The sequence below is a fragment of the Dipodomys spectabilis genome, unplaced genomic scaffold (genome assembly GCF_019054845.1).
Source record: "Dipodomys spectabilis isolate Male_0828 unplaced genomic scaffold, ASM1905484v1 ptg000266l, whole genome shotgun sequence".
NCBI lineage: Eukaryota > Metazoa > Chordata > Mammalia > Rodentia > Heteromyidae > Dipodomys > Dipodomys spectabilis.
Window position 1 is genome coordinate 1,480,192 of NW_024870943.1, and position 17,663 is coordinate 1,497,854.

Consider the following 17,663-nt stretch of genomic DNA (forward strand, 5'->3'; position numbering starts at 1 on the left):
AAGTAGTCAGACACAGAAAGGCAAATGCACTTTCTTGAAACACACAAGAACAAGGAATTGTCAGCAAGAACAGAAGGGTCCAGGTGAGGAATCGAGTCACATGCAATGAAGTAGACCAGAAACCCAGGGTGAGGAGTCACTGATGATCCTCTCCTGAGCAAAGTGACAAATTTCTGCTTCAAAATCACAATGGATAATAATGAAAATGAGTAGGGAATTAGAGAAGGAAGCTATCTCCTCAGAAACAACCAGGCACGAAAAGAGATCACGCATCACCCTGCTTTCAGGAATATGCAGGAAATGCTTACCTCTAACTTCCAAAGGGGGTCTCTAGGGATGAAAACATTTTAAGAAAAAAATGGCCATTATTGCCAAAGAAATTCCTGTACAGGAATGTCTCATTCTATTTTCTTTCTTTTTTTGTGCCAGTCCAGGGGTTTGAACTCTGGGCCTGGATGCTGTTGCTGAGCTCTTTTATTCCAGACTGGCATTCTACCAATAGAGAGTGGAGATAAGAATGGCAGATAAGAATCTCATGGGCTTTCTTCACCAGGCTAGCTTTGAACCTTGTTTCTTTAATATCAGGCTCCTGAGTTTGCATCAGTACAGGGTTCCATTTTTCTTTTCTAACAGCATATATGATGATAAAACAAAAGGAGACTGAGATGAGGACGGCTGGGAAGGTGGCTCAGTGGTAGAGTGCTTGCCTAGCATGCATGAAGCCCTGGGTTCAATTCCTCAGCAGCACCTACATAGAAAAAGCCAGAAGTGGTGCTGTGGCATCAATGGTAGAGTGCTAGCCTTCAGCAAAAGCAGCTCAAGAACAGTGCCCAATCCCTGAGTTCAAGTCTCAGAACTGGAAAAAAAAAGCAAGGGACACTTTGGGTAAGAAACTTTGGGGACACATGGCTTACACACCGCTGAGGTTGTTTACAGACAGTCATCTCAAGTTGAGCATCAGTGTCTCCTGCTGGCCTACTGGGATCCAGGAGAGGTAAGCGACTGCACCACTCTCCTGACCCCTGGAGAAGCACCCACATAAAAGTGAAAAGTGTCTTGATAAATGTCACATGGGAGAAAAGAAAAAGTTTACTGAGAACTTGGCTTGCCACCCCAGGTGAAGGGAAAATCACCGCTCCTGCAGGAGACAATCTCAGCTGCGGCCTGCCTGGACCCCTATCTAAGGAGCCCTCTGTAGCTCTGAAGTGCCCATGTGCATCTCAGAAATGACCAACCCTGCCATGCACATCCTGAGAGAAGAGGCGAGCACTTGTGTTCACTGCCACTGGAGAGGCGCAGCCTGCAGGAGAGACTCCAGGTACATGCTCTGGGTAAGATATCACCTTAGGAGCAAGGATTCTTGATTGAACCCGGTTGCATAACAAAGAAACAGGGAAGGATAGGAATGGGTTAGGACAGTGAAAAGAACAGGGGTTCCAAGCCCCTCACCCCCATGTCCTGTTGGTTCCTAACTTCGACTCCCCTCACAGAGTCTGTCCTGGTTTATGTCAAGTGAGGAGGAATTCTGATTGTCCATGGACTGTGGAAGATATGTTCACATAAGTGACTCTAGAATGGGATTTGACCCTAAAATTGCCCCCTCTCTGTCTCTGACATCCACCTCTTTCTTAACCCCCAACATCCCCAATGCAGACCTGGTTCATCTTCCTGGTATTTCTTCTGTGAAATGTGGGCTCCATGTTGAGGAAAGGGTGACACCTGGGACCCACTCCTGCAGCCAGGGTATTGAAGTATAAGTGCATGTGACCCCGGGAACACGTCAGGCATGTTTTATGTTTCTTTCATTAGTCAGTCAGAGAGCTTGAACTTGAGTCTTGTCCATGTTCCTTGAGCCCTTTTTGCTCAAGGCTAGGCCTCTACCACTTTGAGCTACATATCTACTTTCAGTTTGCTGGTGCTTAACTTGAGAGAAAAGTCTCAGAGGCTTTCCTTCTCTGGACTGGCTTTGAATTGGGAATTCAAGGTCTCAACCCCTGAGTAGCTAGGATTACAGTCTTGATCCACTAGGGCCTTGCTTATTTAGAATCTTAGATATGATTCTACAGAGGAGAAATGCAGCTGCCTTCACCTCAGAACCAGACTCACCTTCCTTTAATGCTATTTCTCCAGGTTCACCCATTTCCCTGAACATGTCATCTTCCACTTCCCAATGGATGAATAGAATTGGATTTTTCCTAATACATGAGAGACAGTAGGAGAGTATTTCCAGTGGTTTGAAGGCTGGATGGAGAATGTTGTGTTCCCTTGGCACCATGCAGGCCTCAGTTTCCCAAGCCAGGGCCTCTGAATGAGACTCAAGGAACAGAGAGGATGGGAGATGCTCATGTGTGTATGGAGGTGATCCTCTTAGGCCAGACTGTGGTTGGGTTTGTGGGTAATTTGTCTCTTCTCTCCCATTGTCTATTCCTTTCCTGCATGGGGAACAGGATGAGAGCCACAGACTTGATTCTTAGGCACTTAATTGTGGCCAACTTCCTAAGTTTTCTGTGTAGGAGTGTTCCCCAAACCATGGTGGCTTGGGGCTGGAGAAATTTCTTCAATGATGTGGAGTGCAAAATGGTCTTCTATCTTCACCGAGTGGGCAGGGGGGTGTCGATTGTTAGCACTTGCTCCCTGAGCATCTTCCTTACTCTCAGCATCAGCCAGGGGCATTCCAGGTGGGCAGGGCTGAAGGGGAGAGCCCACAAGCACATTGTTTCCACTGTCTACCTCAGCTGGGGGGTTTTCCTCCTGGTGAGCATTGTTAATCTCAAGTTCATGACCAGACCCAAAGCATACCACAACATGACAAGCTTTAAGGCCTATGGATACTGTTCTTCCGTACATCACGACCCAGCTGCTGATGTGCTGTATGTGGCCATGCTCTCGTTGCCTGATGTTCTATGTCTGGGGCTCATGCTCTGGGCCAGCACCTCCATGCTTTTTATCCTGTACAGACACAAGCGGAGAATGCGACACATCCAGAGGATCAGCGTCTCCACTAGAGCCTCTCTGGAGTCCAGAGCTACTATAATCATCCTCCTCCTGTTGAGTGCCTTTGTCTCCTTTTATACCGTGTCCTGCATCTGTCAGATTTGCTTGTCTGTGATTTACAACCCCAGCCTTGTGCTGCACCATATCTCGGTGTTTACTATGGGCTGTTTCCCATCCCTCTGCCCTTTCCTTCTCACGAGCGGACACTCCACTCCCTGCAGCCTCCTCTTCACCTGCACAAAGAAGAAGAAAATGGTCCTCCCCTGAGGACCACCAAGCTTGCATCTCTGCTGAACTTTGCTTGTCCATTCAACAATCTCCATACCTAGGTAAAAGTCATCTGCTGAGAGATAGAAGTGTGTACACAGGTCCACATCTGCGCATTTGTGTGCTATATATCTGTTTGTGTATTCATCTTTCTCTATTGTGCTGGCCCACAAAATTTTATGAAAGTGGAAATGTTAGATTTTTTAATAATGCTTATTAGGTCATGTCAACTTCTTCCAGAGAATCTGCCCCATTAATTGGTAGTTGTGTCAAATTCAAGATAAACTGGTTCAACTCACCTAACATGTGTTCCTAATTCCATTTTGAGTTTTTTGATTTTTTTTCATTCTTTCTTAATAGTTCCCTATGCAATGAAACAAATAATTCTTAAAGCCCTTTCTGTTCTGGAGAAGAAAGTAGTTGGAAAGAAAATAGCAGGTGGCAATTGTTTCTATCATATTTATAAGATGATTTCTATGTTGCTTTGTATGTCCCTCCCCCACAGTATAACCCATGCTTTCACTGTATTTGATGTTGATATATTTTGTGGAGGGGAAGGGAAAATACAAATCATTTAACTAGGGATACAGGTGGACCCATTGCAACAATGAGATGTACAGTCGTTATGTGGAAAAATGAACTTTACAACTTTGGTGTGGGGGGGAATCAGGTTGGGGGAAGGCGGGAGTATGGGAACGGATAGGAATGAGAAACAAAGAGGAGGCAACGATACTTGATAAGAAACGTACTCGTTATCTCTCCCATATAATTGTAACTCCTCTGTAGGGTATTCTCACAATAAAAAAAAATAAAGAAAAGAAAATAGCAGCTGGGTGTGGTGATTAATGCCTGTGTTCTGAGTTCATGAGGAGGCCAGATTAAAGGATCACATTTCAAAGCCAGTCTAGGCAGAAAACTCTCTGAGACTCTCACCTCCAATAAACCACCAAAAAAAAAACCCAAACAAACATGGAAGTGGTGCTGTGGCTGAAGTGGTAGAGCACTAGCCTTGAGTCAAATTTCCCAGGGACAGATTGTAGGCCCAGATTTCAAGCCCCAGGCCTGGCACAAAGAAGGAAACAGAGAATGAGGGACACAGACACACAGACAGAGACAGACAGAGAAGAGAGAGGGCAAGCCAGCAAAGAAGGAAGGAAGGAAAGAAAGAAGGAAGGAAGGAAGGAAGGAAGGAGGGAAGGAAGGAAGGAAGGAAGGAAGGAAGGAAGGAAGGAAGGAAGGAAGGAAGGAAGGAAGGAAGGAAAGAAGGAAGGAAGGAAGGAAGGAAGGAAGGAAGGAAGGAAGGAAAGAAGGAAGGAAGGAAGGAAGGAAGAAAGGAAGGAAGTCCTGCTGCTGTAGCACTAACCACAAACATCAAGACTCCTTCCTGACAGTTACTCCGTTAGTCTTGTCCTTGCTTATTTCTTACACATAATTTATTTTCACAACTCTTTCTTTTTCTTGGCAGTCTATGTTACAAATATCTAGACTCCGCTAATTCAACAAGCACATTAATTGTACTTCTGAAAAGCACCTTTGTTAATATAAAGTTGTTTTTAAAACACGAAGGCTCCTTGAGAATGTCCCTTGCTTGGCTATTGTGACATTTCCTGCAGTGCTCCTCATGTCCCTTGTTATGAGGTCACTTTACCACAGCCTCTGGGGTGCAGGTTAGGGCTGCTGTGCTGAATGACAGGAGGGGCCTCCTATCCAGGGCTCTCCAATTCCACCCTTTTCTTCTCAAGCATGAATTGAAAGGTGACAGCAAGCCAGAAGTAGCACTGATGCCACGGGGACAGCCATCAGCCCTGAGAACAAAAGCTCAGGGATAGGACACAGTCCCTGAGTTCAAATCCTGGGACCAGCACAGAAAAGGAAAGCAAGCAGATGGCAGGCCTGCCACCAGGAGTCAGCCAGAGACTATGCCAGGTGCTGAGTGGACTCTGGGCTCTGAGCCAGGCGCCTCCTCCTGATCCTGAAGTTCCCACAGCCACCCCACCACAGAAAGGCTTGAACCACAGGCCCTGCCGTCCCTGCACTCCCTCCCCCCACACTCGCTTTAGCTAGATTCCCTCCATGCCCCATGCCCTTAATCCAGCCCAAAGTCATTCCACCCAGCACACGCGTGCTCTGGTCTCCTTGGGGAGCTGTGTGGTGTCATCATTAACCTCACACACACCTGTTCCTTTCCTGAACCTGGTGTTCACGTCCCCAGAGGTCTTCCCCGTCTGTGTCACCTTGGAGAGTGTGGATGTGGACTTAGCCTGCAGACCTAGGGGCAGCATGTGTCCTCCACCAGCTCCCTGCCTTGTGAGGGGAAGCAGGCTTTCCCTGTCCCCAATCCACCCTTTGTCAGCACTCGCTCCCCAGGAGCACCCCACCCTCTACTGATCTTACCCTCTGTCTTGAGCAGGATTCAAATCCAAGACAACCCACACCCCGTGCTTCTCCTAACCCACAGCTCTCAGCAATGCTCCTCCCGCTTTTCCTTTTTTTTTTTTGGTCGGCCCTGGGGCTTGAAATCTGGGCCTAGGAACTGTCCCTGAGCTCTTCAGCCCAAGGTTAGGCTCTGCATCCCATGCATCCCTGCAGTCCGCTGGAAGCACACCTGCCCATCGTCATGCTGACATGCAGCCCTGCCTGGACTTGTTACTTCTGGAGAGTTCCCACATTCAGGTTGCCTCTCTCCATCTCTTTCTCCATTCTTCCTGAGCACCCTCGGTTCTACGCCACTATCTTGTATGAATCCCTTTCCTGTTCCCTGTGTCCTTGCCAGCAGTGGCTGGCCACCCTAATCCTGCTCCCCTGCTGCACACCTGCCAGCCAGAGCTCACAGCCAGCTCCTGACTTGGCTTCATTCACAGCAGCACCTGGTGACTATGCTCAATATCCAGGAGGGATGAGACATGCTCACCTCTCACTCCTGGAGATGAGTTGAAGCTCCTGACAAAGCCTTCCAGGAGAAATGGGTCAGCCTGTGAACCAGCTGGGAGGTCAGCTCTCCCTCACTCCCTGCACCCTTAGCTTGGGGGCTCTGGGCCCATCCCTTGTGCACCTCCTGCTGGTAGAGCAGGCCACACTGTTTGCTATCCTCACAAAACAACCACCCTGGCCAATCGCTGCCATTGTGATGAAAACAGCAGAATTCAGAAGGGCCAAGAAAGTCCTGGGGAGGTTTTGAGGGGAAGTGCTCATGTTAGTTCAGATATGGGAGTAACCATTGACTGACCCCTAGGACAGGCGCCATCTGGCTTCTGTTCCTGGGTCACACCTGAGGCCTGGCATGATGTTGGCCACTATTGCACACTGCACACATCTTGCCTTGTCAGGTCCCTGTCAGACTGTATCTACCTTCCCATTGTTTCTACTTCATTAAAATCCCTAACTACTCACTTCTTACAGCTGATAGTGCCTTGGCAGAGAAAGCTTTAAAGCAGATGGATTCTTGTTATAATGAATTTTTGGTGGGTGTGGGTGGGAAATCAGTAGTGGGGCTTGAACTCAGGGCCTGGGAGCTGTCCCTGGGCTCTTTTCCTCATGGCTAGCACTCTATCACTTGGAGCTTAGTGTCACTTCCAGTGTTCTGGTAGGGAATTGAAGAGTCTCCTGGATTTTTCTGGGCAGGCTGGCTTTGAACTGTGATCCTCAGATCTCAGCCTCAGTAGCTAGGATGACAGGTGCGAGCCACAGGTGTCCAGGGTCTTACTCTTCAAATTATCCAGGACTGGTTGAGCCACACTTGCAGTTTTGGGTGGAATGCAATGTGGGTATGGTGCATAATCTTTAAATGCATTGTTGAAATTTCTTGCAGGTATGTTATATTAAATATTTTACATCTGTGCTCTTCATGGAAATAGGTGTCTAATCCTGTCTCTAGTCTGTTCTCATTTTGATTTGAGAGGGATTTTATTAGCATTCTTCCTTTCCTAGGTTTTGAACCTGTCTGAGAGGCATTGGTGGTAACTCTGAACACCTGGTGTAACCCATCAGCGACTCTATTTACTGCTTGATTAAAGATGAAGTTAGGTGACTAAAGTCATTTTGGATCAAACCTGATGGGTCAAACATGCAAAGAGGTGAATCCATTTCTTGTATGTTTACTAATGTGTTGGATTAATTTTTCTAATATATTTCAGTGACAACTTGAATTTTAACTGTTATGATATTGTAGTTTTTTTAGTTGATGTCTTCACTGTTCTTGGTTGAAGGCTTGTCAGTCTTAGCTATCTTCCCAAGGAAAGTTCTTACCTTCACTTCTTTTTTTTTTTTTGTCAGTCCTGAGGCTTGAATTTTGGTCCTGGGCACTGTCCCTCAGCTCTTCAGCTTAAGGTGTGCACTCTATCACTTGAGGCACAGTCGCCACTTCCAGTTTTCTGGTGGTTGATTGGAGATGAGTCTCATGGACTTTGCTGAATCAGCTGGCTTTGAACCATGATCCTCAGATCTCAGCCTTCTGAGTAGCTAGGAATACAGGCGTGAGCCACCAGAGCTCAGCTTCTTTCACTGATTTTTTTTTTACATTGTTATTTTAATCTCCATTTCTTTCATTTTTACCCTGATTTGTGTGTGTGTGTATGTGTGTGTATGTGTGTGTGTGTGTGTGTGTGTGTGTGTGTTTATGTATGTGCCTGTCCTTTTGCTTAAACTCAGGGCCTGGGCACTGTTGCTAATCTTCTTTCGCTCCAGGCTAGTGTGTTACCACTTGAGCCACAGCTCTGCTTTGTACATTCTGTGGATAGTTTATTGAAAATGAGCCTCATGGACATTTCTGATGCCTTTGAACCACAATCCTCAGATCTGAGCTTCTTAAGTAGCTCTAATTAGTGGTGAGCAGCCATCAGTTCCTGGCTGGCTCTATCCTGATTATTATGATTCTCTTTGTATCCACTGTTCTGGGTTTGTTTTTAGACTGTGCTTCATCGTTGATTGCATTTGAGACACCTGACCTTTTTCCTGGCAGGCCCGCACAGCTGTAAATTCCCTCAGAGAAGCTTTTGCTGCATCCAAGAGGTTCTGGAAAGTTGTGGTATGGTTTTGATTCTTGAATTTGTAAACTTGTTCCTTCATTTGATCCTTAAGTCTTATGGCTGACTTTGGGCTCGACAGCCTATCTCTTGATGAGAGGGTGTCTTAAGCCAACATTCTAACTTGGTCTGGACGTACGGGTCCATGGCATCCAGTAGTACTAGTTCATGAAACCGGGGCAGCAATAGGCATCTGTGTGCTGGCTCGCTGTTTGTCAGCAGAAGTTAACGGTCTTTATCTCATCAACCTAACTTGGGTTTGATGTCTCCCCTGCTCTCGTGGGACAAGCAACTGGGGCTCCATTTCAGGTCTGTTCCCATTTGCTTGGGACAGTTTTCGACCCTGAACTTTCAGTTTTCAGTCTTGGCTGGTGAAGTGTCATCTCTATGTAGTGTTGGTTTATAACTGGGCCGGGCCAGCTCTCCCTCCTGGCTGACAGGCATAGGGTAGAGCCACGACACTCCTTTACAGTTCAGACAGGTGTATACAGATCTGGAAAATACTGTCAGTTTTATGTTGTATATCAATTGGCTTTGATTCAATGCTTGTGCTCAACAATAAAATGGATGATTTTCCCAGGGCAGGGGTGTGGCTCAGTGAACAGTAAGAGGACTTGAGCAGTAGGAGGATGTGAATAATAGGAGGATGTGAACAGTAGGGCCTCCACAGGCAGCCTGAGTCCTTGGCCAGCTCTTCCACAGTAGGCAGCATGCCTAGGGGTCAGGACACTCAGTGTGAGAGTCTCCCCACAGGAAAATGCAGAGCCAAGGTCCCAGGACACTCCCCCCAACACCCACTAAGACCTGAGGGCCAACTGTTTCTACACCTTTATTTCTTTGTGAAAAGAGGGAAAAAAAGGAATAAAATATAAACAGTACAATTGACACAAATAAACCACCGGGGTGGGGGTGGGGGGAAGGAAGGGGAGGAAGGTGGGAGGCAAGTGGGAATGGGGTTCCCATCTCAGCAGCAAGAGGCAGTGACCCAGATGCTCGCGTCTCTCCCTACAGGGCAGGAGTGGCGTCTTCATCCTGGCTGCTGTCCATCCCACCGCGTGTCCCTCAGCCTTTGGGAGGGGGCCGGGCGACGTCTCCCCAGGCTGCTCAGGGAACGTGAGTGGGTCCAGGTCTGGGATCAGGCCATGCACAGGGAGGGCTGTCAGTAACTCACTGGCTCCATGAGGGAGGAGCTCAGGGAGGGCTGAGCTGAGGGTGGGCCGAAGGCCAGGCACTGGAGGCCCAAGCACTGGCTCTTCTTCCAGCATCAGGCAAGAGACAAAACTGAAGGAACAGGAATGGGCTGGCACAGAAGCCCAGCCTGGCCCTCTTGCGCCTCTGCCCAGGCCCCACCACACTCTCCCCATCCACCGGCATGTGTGGCCCCCTAGCTCCTGCCTGGGCACTGCCACCCTCTGTCACTCTCGTCCCCTGCCTAGGCACCACCAACCCTCCCACCTGCCACCTCCCCCCACCCCCAGCCCGCACTAGTCAAGGCCTCCTTGGCATAGTACTTGACGTCCACTTCCTGGTCGTGGGTCAGCTTCTCCAGGACCGGCTTGTCCTCGCTCTGCAGTGTGCTGGAAGCATAGGGGAAAGGGCTGAAGCATGAAGCAGATTGGTGCCCACAGCTGGGAACTCAGTTCAGGCCTGGCCAATCCCTGCCGAATTACAACTTGCATCTCCAGATGGCTAGCGATGCTAAGCCACCCCTTACCTCCCTTTCCTTCACACCCGCCTCCCCATAAGGCTCGCCACTGCCACTGCCACTGCCGACTCCTCAGTCTACAGTGAAGCCGACACTGGCAGGAAGCAGCAGGGAGCAGTGGCAGCTGAACACAGTGGTGCACATCTGGAATCCCAGCCACTGAGGAAGCCCTAGCAATAGCTGGGCATGGTGGCACCCGTTATCCTAGCGGTGTGAGCAGCATGCACAGACCAGGCAGCCTGGGCCACAAATTCACTCTGTGAAGTATAACCAAGGCAAAAAGCGCTGGGGCATGGCTCAAGTGGCAGAATGCTTGCCTAGCAAGGTCAACCCTCAGTATCACCACAAAGGAAGAAACAGTGTAGCTGGAGAGGAGCATAACAACAGCGAGTCCCAGCTCACCTGTTGTCGAGGATGGGCCCGATCTTCTGCAGGGACTAGGCCACACTGAAGGGGACCTTGGCAATGGGGACCCCTGCCATGCGCATGACAGTGCGCAGCATGTACTTGGTGGTGATGTCCTGCCTGCACACCTCCGACAGAACCTGGCCAAGCACGGGCACACAATCAGTACAGTCAGTGACTGGCACCTTGGCCCGGGTGGCGAAGCTGAACAAAACCTCTCTGGCATCCAAAGGTTGCACACAACTGACATCACCTCCCCGCGACTATGATTTACAATGGGCTCAACCATGAACATGCAGCCAATGGTGTATCTCACACCAGCTCACCCACCCCCAGGCCAAGGGTGTCAAAGGCCAGGAGTCCGCCCAGCTCCAGATGTGTACCACTGGCCTTGGCCTCCGGCCTCTCCACTCCCAAGCCTGGTGTCATGGCACGGCTGTGCGTGCCCCTCCCCTGGCAAGCCAGCTCCTGGGTACAGGTGGCACGTGGGCCGCACTCATGTTTATGCAGAAGATGGTGGTCATGCAGTGCAGGTAGTTGGGGTCTCCAGACATATCCAGCACCTTGGGGATAATGGTGGCATGTGCTGACTCCTTCCTGAACCTCCCCACCAGCTTCTTGAGGTTGCTGGTGGCTGCCTCACGAATGGCATAGACTGCAAGGGGGACAGGAAGGCAATAGGGGAGTTTTAGAGTGGGTCATGGCTCAAAGCCAGCCTTTCCCAGGGTTCAAACATCAGGGGGCAGGGCACAGACAGAACAGTGGCGTGGCCCCGCCCACTGGCTGCCAGCTCCTTCTGGCAGGACTCACCATGGTCCACCAGCATGCCATACATAACGAGTTGAGTTTCTCATCAAAGAATTCCACTCCCTGCCAGAGGAGAGAGGTGGTGAGGGCTCCAAGGATGAGGGAGGCCAGCCACCCTCCTCTCCCCTCCCCACCATACCTGGCATGCCCTGGATCATGCACCATCTGACCAGCCAGCAGGGGCATGTACTCGATGATGGCCAGCCACACCCGCCACTTGGCATCCTCGGCTAGCTCCACGATGGCGTGCAGCAGTGACTAGGACAGCTGCCGGATGTCGATCACCTCATTCACGCAGCCCAGGTTGGAGATGATGTTCAGCTGCACCTCCGGGCACTGCAGAGGATGGGGCTTCAGTGATGCCTGGCCCAAGGCAGCCAGGAATGGGGGGAGGGGAGTGCCACCCCACAGCAACACCCTACAGACCTGCCATCTCCCCAGGGCCACTGCCCAGCACCAACCTGGCCCCAGGGACACAGCGACAAGGCCACATACAGAGCCACACTTGACATTAAGTGATGGAGGCTTGGGCATCACATGACACCTGCAGTCATTCTGAGAGAACTTGCAGGAATCATGAGGAAAAATAACACAGTGGGAGAAGAAAGGTGAGCCCCAGCTCCGCCCAGGACAGCTGTGTCAGGACGAAATTGAGGCTTGAGCCAGAAGGGAGGAGTCAGGGCTCTTGGACCACCAGTACTGAGACTTGCCACTTTCATTCCTGTCACCTCAACTCCCTCTACTGACATGAGCCTCCACCAGAGCACAGCCCTGCCTCCAGGGCAAGCCTCATCCATGCCATGCCCCTACTATCCAGCAGGGCTGGGGCAAACACACCAGGTGCTCCATGACAGAAAGAGTTTGAACTGCTTCTGGCTCCCAGATCGTGAGCTCTGATCAATCACGTGCATGCTTACCCATCACACATTGACTCACTTAGCTCAGAAGCCCTCCCACCTCCCCACTGGACTCCATGATAGCCATCAATCACCTTGGCAGGGCGATAGGGGAGGGGAGATTCACCTAGTCCTTCAGCTGGCCCAGGAAGAGGAGCAGGAGGTGCTCGAGGGTGTTGTCTTTGCCCAGGATGGGAGAGAGGCCCATGATGACAGAGGCCAGGGCTGACTTCACATATTGGTTGGCATCTGACACCAGTTCCTGGGAGGGAGGCCCAGGGGGACCTGCCTCAGCCTCCTCTACACATGACTGGCAGGGGACTTGGGAGTGGGCTGCAGGGTCCATGCCTCCATCTCCTTGGCTGCAGCCTGTGACCCAGGTGCCTGGGGCTTTTCCACAGCCTGTTCTGTGCCCTCTTTCCTGCCCAGCTGACTCCCTCCACCAAACCAGTTACCTTAATGCAGGGAAAGATCTGGGTCATGATCACGATCTCTCAACAATCTGCGGAGAGGTTCTCGCAGAACTCTGGGGGCCAGGGTGGGGGATGAGATGGAGCCCGCTGCACCTCCACCCTGAGCTGGCCTCCTCAAGCATGGGTCACGGGCACCCACCTTTCACCTTGTGCGAGGCTGGGGCCCTCACCTCAGCCTCAAAGTCCTTCATCAGGTTCTGGAAGGCGGGCACCAGGTCTGTCTTGGTGATCTCAGGCCCCACTGCTTTCTGGAGCTGGAAACCCAGAACCAGGAAGAGGCCGGGTGTGTGGAACGAAAGGTGGTCTGGCAGCCTCTCTCAGTTATTGAGGTCAAAATCCAGGTAGAAGCGGTGCAAGTGTGGAGACTAGGCAGGCTGCTCTTCCCAGAGCCAGCCCTCGTCTCCAGCAGCGTGCGCCAAAACCACAGACCTTAGTTCACATTATCCCAAGTGGGGCTTTCTGTGACCTGATCCACAAACATGCCAGTGATGCAGAGTCTCTTGCTTTTACATTTGTACAAAAATATAGTGGGCTGAGTCCCTAAATGGGCAGGGCAGCAAAGGAGAGACTCTTCAGAAGAAGGAAGAATGACAAAGAAACTCACAAGGAAATGCTCAACATCCCTGGACATGAAGGAATACAAATCACAACAACTCTGAGATTCCATCTTAATCCGGTTAGATTGGCCAGCATTGTGAATTGGAACAATTGCTGGCAGGGATGTGGAGAAAAGGAGCCCTACTGTGCAGCTGGTAGGAATGTGAACTAGTGCAGCCACTCAGCACAGCAGTCTGTAGATTCCTCCAAATACTACACACAAACCTTCCATACCACCCACACTGAGGCATCTACGCTGAACATCATGACAAGGATACCTGCACACCCATGTTCACTGCCACACTACTCACAATAGCCAAGATATGGAAACAGCCCAGATGCCCCACAGTAGATGAGTGGACCCACAAAAAGTGGACAATGGTTCTTTACACAGCCATTAGAAAGAATAAAATAATGGCATTTGCAGGGAAATGGATGGAACTAAAACAAATCATGTGAAGTGAGGTAAGTCAAGACTGGAGATTAATGGTGCACGTTCTCTGATATAAGGAAGTTAGATCTAAAATGCACTGGGATATGACAAATGCTACAGGATTCCAGAGTCTCACACACCGTGAGACCAAAGGAGAATAGGCTTAGGAGAGAATCACAAAGGCCCAATGCCTAAGCATCTCTTCATATTTATATAAAACATTACACATACTAAAACAAATTCCAAGATGTGGAAACAAAGTACATATATATTTTTTGGGTTTAGCTTTTGATACTTCTGTGTTCCTTATCTGATAAAGAGTCTGTTCTCATGTTATCTCAAGGAGGGTTCAGGGAGGGAAAAAGGATAGAAAAAAAAAGTGCATCCATGGAGCTCACAGGACACTGATGAAAGTGAAATGCACAACTCGTGGGTAGAGATGGGAGGGAGGGGCTGGGAGGGAATGAGAGAACAGCAGACACTCTGTACAAAAGGAAATGTCCTCATTCTCTGACTCATGAATGCCATTGTAATCCCTCTGTACATCCCCTCTATAATAACAGTACACATGTATAAAATGGGCTATGCACAGCAGCTCACACCTACAATGTAGCTAGCTATACAGGAGGCAGAGGTGGAGATCCTAGCTGAAAAATAAATCCAAAGGGTGGGTGTGCTTCAACAAGGGGGGCACCTGCCCAGCGAGCAAAAGGCCCAAGTTCACAGCCCCAGTTTCCAGTATGAACACACGTCTGGACGAATGTGTGCTTAGTGACTCTGCCTTTTCTTGGTTGCCAGATATGCCTTACCCTTGCTCCTGACCACTGCTTGCTCCTGACCACCACCAGAGCCGATGGGTTCACACTAAGGGCACACACAAAGGTAGCCCTCCAAGGGCTTCATGATCTTTTACCAGTGTAACTGGTATGGAGTGCTGGTGGGCAGCCCTGTTTCTACCTCAGATCCTTGTCTGTCTGCAGCTTCTACTCCTGGGCAGGACAAGAGTCTCCCTTGGAGCCCAGGACAGAGAGCATCACTTTTCCACCTTTCCAGGTCCTTCGCGTGTACAAAGCAGGGCAAGTACAGCTTCCCAGTGTGAATGTGCATCCCTGACCGTGCCAAGATCCAGCCCTGGCTTCTCTGCCCACGAATGTTAGGCTGCCCGCTCCCATGCAGGATAGACACGCGTCCCTCTTTCCTTCACCCTTGGCCCTGCCTGTCCACTACAAGCCTTACTCACCTCAGTGAACTTGTCAGCCACCATATAGTGCCAGGACTTTTCCTTGGCCGCCTGGTGCAGTGTGGTCATCACCAGGGCCTCCAGGGCCTCCTGGGGCAGGAGCTGGGCAATGTTCACACAGGCCTCCACCGCCAGCAGAAGCACGGTGTCCTGGGGAGCAGAAGGGGTACTGAGTGCCCATGGGGCATAAGGGCAGAGGGCCCAGTGGTGGGATGGGGGTAGGGGTAAGTGGGGGAGGAGAAAGTGCAGAGCACGGACCTACCTGCTCATCAGAGGCTAGGTTGGAGAACATGGGGATGATCTCACACTTGACATTGTCCAGCTCCAGGACCTTGGCCAACTCACCCAGCTTGGAAGCTGCGGCCCGCTGCATCATGGGGTTGTCATCTGAGCAGAGGTTCTGGAAGTACCTGGGGATCCAGAGTGGCACTAGGCAGGAGGAACTCAAGGAACCCGGAGCGATCAGAGGGCGTGGACCATTGGGCTCCATGGTTGCTGCCCAGGGCATTGGTGGCTTCATGCAGGATAGGAGGAAGAGGGGGGGGGCCTTCGGCTTGGGCAGCTCAACGGAGCAGCAGGTAGGTTTAGTGCACATTCAGGCACCCATGGAGGTGAGGGTACTGCCACTGAGGCCCAGCAGGTGAGCTGATCCGAAGATACAGTCAGGGGCAGTTGGGCAGGCGGTGGCAAGGGAGCCCGGGACTCACTGGTGGAGCTCTGCCTTCACAGCACCAGACACTCATGGGTAGCAGATGGAGAAGAGGCAGCAGGCTGAGGTGTGGGAGGCGAACCAGTCACTCCCCTCTAGCCATTTCACCAGGGGCACGAAGTGGGCTACGAGGTCAGAGGGCTAGTGCTTGTGGGAGATGGCCCACAAGGACTCCACTACCTTTTCCCGCACCACCGTCTCCTCCAAGGTGGACAGAGACTCTAGTGGGGGCTGCAGGGGTGGGGGAGGGGTGGGTGGCACTGATGCTCTGCTCAGCCCTCCAGCCCTGAGGCCATCCCCCTGGACAGCAGCCCACCCCTCTACAATCCCAGTTCCATGGCTCCTGTCTCTGCCCCGAGGATGGGAGCAAGGACCACGCATGCCACTCACCAGCAGGCAGTGAACATACTCTGGACCTCCCACCAGGCCCGTGAAGGTTCCCAGCTGCTCAGCCAGGGCCAAAAAGACCTCATCCTCAGTGTAGATGGTATCTGCAGGGGCAGGGCATTCCCATCACAGCACACTCAGGGGCCCCGGCACCCTGGTATCCTGGCCCCAAGATCGCAAGCTTGCTGTCAAAACCCAGAGTTTTCCCATATGGCCAGCACAGAGAACAAGATACGAGCTTGGGTTGGGTGGGGGAGCACTGCATGACAGGGCCACTCTACACCCCATAGGGTAGGGAGACAGAGTCCCATCCTGTGCAACACTGTGGCAAGCAGATTTCCTGTTCAGGTACAGCTTACACTCTCAGCACTGTTCTCCGCCAAAAATCCTTTTCTATCTGTTCAGACTCGGTTCAGCTACAGCCTCCTGGAGCCTTTGCAGGCTGTCCCTCCCCCAGACTGCCCCAACCACCGTCCTCTGTGCCAGGCTTCTACCTGAAGACAGTGCCAAGCCCAGCCACAGTCTCAGGCCTCAGGGCTGGGCAGGGCAGGCCAGGGCAAAGGTGATCTCTGGGATTCTTCCATTCAGACCTAGGACTTACCAATGGAAGTGCAGCACCCAGTGCTCAGAGCACCACCTCCAGAACCGCGACACTACACTGCTATACTTTAAGATGCCAGCCTGGCATTTTGCTCTACCCCACGATCATGCTGCAGTAATTGCTAACAAAACCAATCCTGTATGTTCTGCTTGCGTGAGACTGTGGCTTCTGCTTTTCTGTCTGGACAGCACCACCTTTTCCCAAAGGACACGGCACCTGCCACATGCAATTGGAGATGCTCCCAGGCAGCAAGTCCAAAGAAGGGACCTAAAGTCCCTTGGGGCTCTGACCCCATTGTGTCTGGATACCGGGCAGCTCTTGGTTCGAAGCTCCCACATTCCCCCCATCCCAAGCCCCAGTTCTTTCCATCCAGGCAGGCAGAACATTGATGAGACTGTCCTCCCAGCTGACACTTAGGTGTTAAACAGACTGAACGCTCTCCATATCTCTAATACGAGTAACACGACTGTGTCCTCCTGGCAGAGCCCAAGGCAGGTCTCAGGCTGGGTGTCTACTCTGGTCTGCGGCTGCCTTCCAGCAGACTTTCGAGAGGACATTCTGCCTCCACCTTTCTCTTCCTCAGCCTTCCCCTCAACACAGTCCTGCAGTACATAAAGCTTGTCTATCTGCCCCTCAGCCTCTGTACCCCATCATCCAGGGCCCCCGCCATGGGCTTCTCTTATTAAGCAGAAGCCATCTCCAGGCACCCCCACAGCACAGGGCCCCAAGAGTCCCCACCTGTAAGGAAGGAGAGGAGTATACTTTGGGTCCTTTCTGCTCCAAGGGCCAAGGCGATGGTGGACAGCTTCTTGATGCTGTTGAGGTGAAGCTGAGGAGAGAATAAGGAGGGAGAATGTCAGTAATCCCAGACTCAAAGGAGCTCCACAGTGCTGGGAGCAGACTTTCAGCACACCCACCATGCCCTCCTCTGACCTGGAGCGCAAAGTTCAATAGAAACAGCGCACTTTCCGAGTTCATGTACGATCACACACGCTGCCCACCACTGGCTACTACACCTCATACTCCACTTAGTAGCAACCACTGCATAGCATGCATGCATGCATGCTCTGGGCCAGGCCCTAGACAAGGCACATACACCTGCGACCTCACTGAACCCTCAAAGCCATC

General features: G+C 51.2%; 1 protein-coding gene and 1 pseudogene across 1 annotated transcript; one reads left to right on the forward strand and one right to left on the reverse strand.

Moving 5' to 3' along the window:
- The first annotated feature begins 2,448 nt into the window (after positions 1-2,448).
- On the forward strand, positions 2,449-3,261 carry LOC122125538 (vomeronasal type-1 receptor 4-like). Its single transcript, XM_042700068.1, has one exon. The coding sequence runs from the start codon at positions 2,449-2,451 to the stop codon at positions 3,259-3,261; it is 813 nt and encodes a 270-aa protein (XP_042556002.1).
- A 5,078-nt stretch (positions 3,262-8,339) lies between these two features.
- Positions 8,340-17,513, reverse strand: LOC122125539 (annotated as a pseudogene).
- Between the last annotated feature and the right edge of the window lie 150 nt (positions 17,514-17,663).

Bases quoted from the DNA above. Each gene is read 5' to 3' on its own strand.
- LOC122125538 (XM_042700068.1), top strand. From the start codon at position 2,449: ATGAGAGCCACAGACTTGATTCTTAGGCACTTAATTGTGGCCAACTTC.